At 35.0% G+C, this 7,148-nt stretch overlaps 1 protein-coding gene across 1 annotated transcript; it reads left to right on the plus strand.

Moving 5' to 3' along the window:
- Positions 1-2,995: 2,995 nt before the first annotated feature.
- On the plus strand, positions 2,996-6,011 carry LOC122140673. Its single transcript, XM_042745250.1, has 5 exons — positions 2,996-3,105; positions 4,001-4,187; positions 4,305-4,447; positions 5,045-5,865; positions 5,943-6,011. Exons 2-5 carry the CDS (start codon positions 4,178-4,180, stop codon positions 5,980-5,982), a joined length of 1,014 nt encoding a protein of 337 aa, XP_042601184.1. The 5' UTR covers positions 2,996-3,105; positions 4,001-4,177; the 3' UTR covers positions 5,983-6,011.
- Positions 6,012-7,148: the final 1,137 nt, after the last annotated feature.

The raw sequence follows: 7,148 nt of genomic DNA on the forward strand, positions 1-7,148 counted from the left end.
CCACACAAAAGAAAAAAAAGGTATACTTGTCAGCCATGCTTTGTTATACATTTACTTCAGCAGTATATTCTAAAATCTTTTTTAATAGTTACTATTTTTTTAATTGATTTAGCTCGCAGTATTTTTGAATTGCATCAGCTCGCATTATAGAAAAAGTGAAAAGGTATACTTGTAAGAAATGGTTTGGTTTAAGTTTTATAATTTTATACATTTATTTGTTCTATATGTTTTTTATTAATTTTAGAAAAGTTTGACTTACCTCAACTCTGTCTTTTCCCAGTGCACCAGCACATGCAAAAAAGAAGAGAGTGATAAGTTAAGAACTTAATTTCATACATTTAAAAAGTATATTCAAATTATTTTTACATATACAAGAATTATAAATGTTACCTCAACTCACACTCTTATCAATTCACCAGCATACGTAAAAATAAGAAAGTATTGTTTAGCATATATTCAATATTCAATTTACACATTTCACTTGCGCAAAAAAAAAAATTCAATTTACAAATATATATATATATATATATATATATATATATATATATATATATATATATATATATATATATATATCACATTTCACTTTTGCAAAAAAAAATAAACTGTTTAATAAACTTTATCAACCAAGGAGACAATTTTCAAGAAAATATAGTGTAGAGTACTAAGAGTAAATTACTTTGTTTAAATAATTTGCAAACAATCTGAATCGAAATTGGTAAATCCTTCTGCATTACTTTACCAAAAACACACACAAAAAAACCCTTAAGACCCTTAACATTAAACATTAAATTACCTTAAAATAAGCTCCAGAATTGCATTACAGATCAAACAATAGAGTAGCATAATAAAAAAAAAACTTTCTAATTAAAGTAATGAGAAAACAGTTCAAATGAGTTGCCATTTTGACCACATGGTCATTACAAACAACAAACAAAATGAACATATTCTTAAATATTTCAGCAAAATATCCACAATCAAAGTCAAGAAGAATTAATCAATACACAAACACCTTTAAAACAAACGTACCTGCTGTAGGAAAACAGATGAACCGAGCAGCACATGCTCTCTCCCTAATATTCTGCAAATTAAGACCAGGTGCAGCTTGCAGGGCTCTAGAGCGCGACCTAATTTCTCAATGGTGTGACTAAGAAAAATCAGAAGTTGCACTCGTGCGATCAGCCGTTCTAGGGGAAAAAAAGTCACCGTCTCACTGTCGTGAAACAACAGACACAGACCCTAGCCCTGCATTTCAGCCCGAGCCCGACGGGACCTGAACTTTTTAACACCCCTCGAGCCGGACTTTCTTTCCAATCTTCACGTCATAGTTCAGATACAAGCCGGGCCTCCTGTCTGTTTAGACTTCTCCTTACTTTTATATTTTAGACATCCATCAATTAGTGATGAAAATAAAAATTGCTGCGCTGGTGGAAACAACACGAGAACGTGCTATACAGCTACTGTCAAGAGCGGCTCGACCGTGTTTAGCATCCCGCAGCAGCATGTATGGTGCGTGCTGTCAGCAGCTGAACAGTTCTGAGTTCAAATACATGCAATAGAATTAAGCTTGCCGCAAAGCACCATCAAAAGTAAATAACATAAATGTGACAGGGGGAAATAGCAAGGAGATATTTGAATTATTTACTAATAAACTGAGTCTGTGTCCAAAGGATGAAGTTGCGAGCCAGGCTCATCATCTCCTCATTAGATGCCCCTTTAGAGAGAAATACATCTTTACAGATTATAATTATAGTAAAGGAGTTTTTGTTTTATTTTAACATAGTTTTTGTTATGCGTTTTATTTAGTTAAGTGCAGAGGCGTGTGTAGAACCCTTTGCAGTTACGAACAATGTATTTCTCTTACCTTTATGAGCAAAAATAACGACATATCCACTTAAATAAATGTAAGTGATCACACTGGCATGTCCATGTCCTGAAGCGTCTCCACACAAACTATTGAATATAGCCCACATTTATCTGGTTCTAACGTTTAAACATGGTTATATGCTTAAACTGTTTTATATCTATAGATTTTATTTTAGGCAAGTCGTGATGATTTGAGAAGGCTAAATTGATCAAGGGTCACAGCTTGGTCGTTACTTAAAAAAACAAACAAACAACAACAAAAAAAAAACTAAAACATATTTAACAAACAAAAAATGATCCAAAGGTTTTTCTAAATTAACTTGAAAAAAAAAGAAAAGAAAAAAATATAATCAATTTGCTATTACATAGAACACTGAACTATTTTAATAGCTGAGACAGTAGTATAAGCTGTTTGGGGACTGTTTAGCTGTCCAAATCAGACACTAGAGCATCCCTTCATTCAGACACAGTGAAAGATCTGATCACAATCAGTGTAGAGGCTCCAAGTCTGGAAGATGTTGCTGTTAGAGAGAGTGTGGTCAGATGGTTTAGCCAAGGCCAAAGATCAAGAAGGCCAAACTACAGGAGATGGACATCCAAGGGGCATGTGAAATACGAATGTGAAATATACCCGGGCTGGGCCTTAAAGTAGCCTCCTTAACGCGCACCTAAGTTTCGTGAATTTTTATTTTAAATTCAACGAATATTCAAAATTAGATTTTTTTACAGCCCTAATATGCAACTGTACTTGTTTAGCTATAGTTGTTGACAGTAAAATATGAAGTGACAAGTCAGTACATTTATTTATTTATTTTTATTATTATCAAGACTTAAAAAGGTTTATTACTTGACCAATTCAATTTAATGTTTTATCCATTTCTGTGGTGGGTAGCTTCACAACTAGGGGTTGGACTAAGATATTATTATTTTGATTTAACCAATAGATGTCAATGTGTATGTTTTACACGTGTCTCTGATCTAATGCACCCCTTTCATTTAATGAGTTTTTTTTAATTTTTTAAGTCACTTTGGCTAAAAGCGTCTGCTAAATGATTGAATGTAAATGCAAGGTCGTTAAATCATTAATTAATGAGCCCAACCAGGTGAATCAAATGACAAAAATTATTAGCTATATATGCAACCACAAACCACACCACTGCCGTCACTATACTTTCAGTATTGAATGTGTAGAAAAGGACGGAAGAAAATATAAGATGATTAAGAGCTACTAGCAAAAAGGTAATATTTGAATTAACATTTAAATCTTTATTTTCCATTCTCAAATAATGTAACATGCAATGACAAAACCAAATTAATTCCTTTTAAATACTGGTTTAAAGTTGTTTGAATCTACAATTAAAATACGACTTGTAAATTCATTAATGTTTTTTGAATTTTGGTTTAGAGTTATAGTTGTGAGTTAAGTCCATTGTTCTGGGTCCTCTTAAAAAAAGAAAAAAAAAAAAAATTCTCTCCTCGCTCCAGTCAAAATCACACCGCCTCCACTCACGTACTCTGCTCGACAGCATGTCTCTATGGCAGACGCGCGCACGGGGGGCACTCGGAACTACGGGAGCCTAACCTACCGTGTCTGCCTTAGAGACATGTTGCCGACCAGAGTATGTCAGTGGAGCGGTGAGAATATATATATATATATTTTTTTTGACTGGAACGAGGAGAGGATTTTTTAAAAGTCGGAGCGTCGTGGTTTTCACTCGCTCCGAGAGCGCGCCACCACTGCTCCAGTACGAGTACAAACAAACTGATGTATACTACACTTTCGACTTAATAGATAAAATCAATTTATAGCCTAGCACTTTTTTTTAAAATCAAATATGGACTTTTCAGACCAAACATCCCCAGGTTAAACGAGAACAAACGTCAGTAATACTGCATAACTTAACTCGCATCCACTATCCAAATTGAACATTCTTAACTGGCTCCTTCTGAATATTATTTATTTGTCTGGCTATTTTTCATTCATTCATTCATGCATTCATGCATTCATTCATTCATTCATTATATATGTATTCATTCATTCATTCATTCATTATTTATTCATTCATTCATTCATTCAGTCATTATATATGTATTCATTCATTCATTCATTCATTCATTCATTCATTTAAATCAGGCATGTAAGGCAAAAAAAATCCAGCTTCCCAGTCCTTGCACGGGTATATCCATAGTGTAACATCACTTAGACGAGGCACAAAACGCTCCTATTTTGAGGCGAAGATCCAGGAAAAGAACAAAATTAGAAGACTCGTCGTATTCAAACCGGAACTACACAGCCAATTTGAACTCATCAATGCTCAAAGGTGAGACTTTGATTCATTAAAATGTGTCTATTTTATAAGTTTAAAACTTATTTCTTTCTTTAAACAGGACACCCGTAAATCTACATGATGTGTTTTTAACACAATCTCTTGTTAAAGGAGCCCAGGATGTCATCTTCAACTTTAAGTCCTCAATCACATGCCTGGATGAGTTGGACTATGCCTTTAACTGTAACATTCTGTCAACTGAGGAAGTACTTCCACTTTGTGAAGTACTTAAAATTAAGACTCCATACCAAAGAGTAAGTACTAAAGTAGTTTCTACGCTTAAAACATTTAGCACTTGCTTTCAAATACCACTTACTTCAAATGCTCCCATGAGTAGAGAATTGTGGTTATTGTCAATCTAGACTAGCAAATATTGTTCCTGGACAGCCACAGCCCTACAGTGTTTTGCTTCAACCATAATCAAACACATCTGATCAACTTGATCAAGCTTAAGTTACTACAAATCTAAAGGCAGGTGAGTTTTAATTAGGGTTGGAGCACAATTTGCAGGACTGTGGATCTCCAGGGCCAGAGTTTGCCACCCCGATCTAGACCGATACAAGTTTCAGTAATTAAAATTTGACACAACTGACATCAAATTACAAACCTTCAGACCTATAAGCAAATTGGTGCTACATGGAAATTGGCCAAAATTAAAAACACATAACTCAAATTAACCACTTTATAAAATCATAAACCCATGTAAAGATTTTATACAATCCTTTCTGAAACTGTCATACAGAACATGACAATGACTTCTAACCTCATTACAGATTACTTTTTATAGACTCTTTTGAACGCTTTGTTTTTTTTTGTTTGTTTTTTTTTCCTTCTCCTGTTCTCCATTACAGGTGACAGTGAAAGCAAAGGTAATTCAGCTACAAAGTCGTGGACACAATTTTATTCGTGATGGCACATTTCTCCAGAACACGTACTACCTAATTGCGGATGAAACCGCAGCAATGGATTTGACTGTATGGGGTGAGAGCAAAATTACAGTTGACTGCTGGTATGAGATCTCGAACGTTTCCATTCGCACCTTCCAAGATAAACAGTTTCTAACCACAACCAAAGACACAAACTTCACTATAGTGACCTGCCAAAATCCCACTCATCCTGTGGAGGAGAACACCACCATCCAAACTGTGACAGCAGAAATAATTGGAGCAACAATATACATACTACATATTTGTCCTCAACAACACAAAATCACCAACATGCCCTTGTCCGCTTCAAGGGTGAATTGCCAAAAATGTGACACCTTTTACAGGTCCTCTTCAATCACCACGTACACGCATGGATCGATCACCATAAACACCACCAAAGGGGTTCAGACCCTCAACATCGAGAACCATTACATAGAATCCATTGTAAGCATCACACACGACTCCACTACAGACCACATTATAGACACTATACTTGCACTGCCCCCTGTCAACATATCCATATACAAAAACAACATAACCAACATATCACTCGAAGACACCCGTTCCACACAGACACCAAAGATCACCATAACACCCCCTATGGACACCTCTGAAAGCCTCTATGGAACCGATATGGAGAACCTAATGGCTGAGGATTTCTTCACTTCCACCCCATCAACATCAACAGCAACCACTACAGCTTCACCAGCCATCATACCACACACAAAATCGCCAACAGCATTAAGGTAATTCATATTAAGAATTTGTCTACAAGTGACCTTAAGTTTAAGCATTTCAAATAACTTTTTTTTTTTCTCTTCAGATCCAGAACCAGTTCCAACCAGAAACAATCACCCCAGTGAAGCATCTAAATACTCAAATGTCTACTGGGACTTTTTTTTTTTATTTTTATTTTTTTTTTTTTTTTTTTAAATTGGTAACTATTGTTGCATTTAGTAAGACATCGGTGATGTCTACTTTAATTTCTCAATTGCGTAGAAATAAATGTAATCAAAAAACATCACTCTCTGCATCTCATTTAAGATGACCTTTTTTTTTTTTTTTTTTTTTAAACCTTCCACTAACTACTTGCCATGCAAATTTCGTGCTTTTAATTTCAAAGTTCTTCAATTCCGCTTCCTAAAATTGTGTAACGGTACAGATAAACACTTACTGCTCTAATGCTATGGCAAATTCTAAACAATAGTTATTGTCTGTGTCCTTTTAAAGCACAAATGCGTACCTTAACTTAGAGGGGTTTACTAATGTAAACTACTGTTCCTTGTATGAAGTTTTACTGGTCTCAAGTATTAAAAATGGGTTCTAACCATTATTAAATAATACTAACTTCAAATCCTACTATTTATAAAAAAAAAAAAAACTTCTAATGGTGTATTCCATATGTTGAGTTAAAGGAAGTTTTCAAATCTACATTCTAAAAAAAAAAAAAATTCCAATTAAAACCTGATACAGCTCCAGTGTACCATCCGCGGCATGCTCTTACCCCTCGTGAAACCCCAATAAAATAAAGATGTGTCATATGTTTGGAAAGCTGACATTCTTGCAATTCGAGTAATACAAACCGTTTTACAATACAATCAACAGAGCAGGTACAATCAGTGTATTTGTCAGACCATCAACAACCAGAAAACACAACAGAAGGAACTGACCTTTTGAAGGATCTCGCTTGTCCAGTTATCCATTACATTCCCACAAAACACTGTACTTGCACTGGAAAGGGTCCAGACAATCCAATTCAGGGAAATATTTAGTCCATAACTATGGTGCCCATAAGCTGACTTGTTCAGTTTACTTAGTTTTGTTGTGGCCATGACTTCTTATGTTGAGGGAGTGACATGCTTTTCTCGTGGCCATGAGTTTAATGCATGAACAAACATGCATGACCACAACAACCCGGAATTATCAGAAATGTATTCATAAATATTTATGAATCCGAACAAGTCACCTTACAGGCACCGTGCATAACACATGTATATGTTGATAAACATTCACAGACTGAAGTAGTCTG

This window comes from Cyprinus carpio, chromosome A4 (assembly GCF_018340385.1).
Source record: "Cyprinus carpio isolate SPL01 chromosome A4, ASM1834038v1, whole genome shotgun sequence".
NCBI lineage: Eukaryota > Metazoa > Chordata > Actinopteri > Cypriniformes > Cyprinidae > Cyprinus > Cyprinus carpio.

Bases quoted from the DNA above. Each gene is read 5' to 3' on its own strand.
- LOC122140673 (XM_042745250.1), top strand. The intron at 4,448-5,044 runs GTAAGTACTAAA...TCTCCATTACAG, and splicing joins TTAAGACTCCATACCAAAGA to GTGACAGTGAAAGCAAAGGT. The intron at 5,866-5,942 runs GTAATTCATATT...TTTTCTCTTCAG, and splicing joins AAATCGCCAACAGCATTAAG to ATCCAGAACCAGTTCCAACC.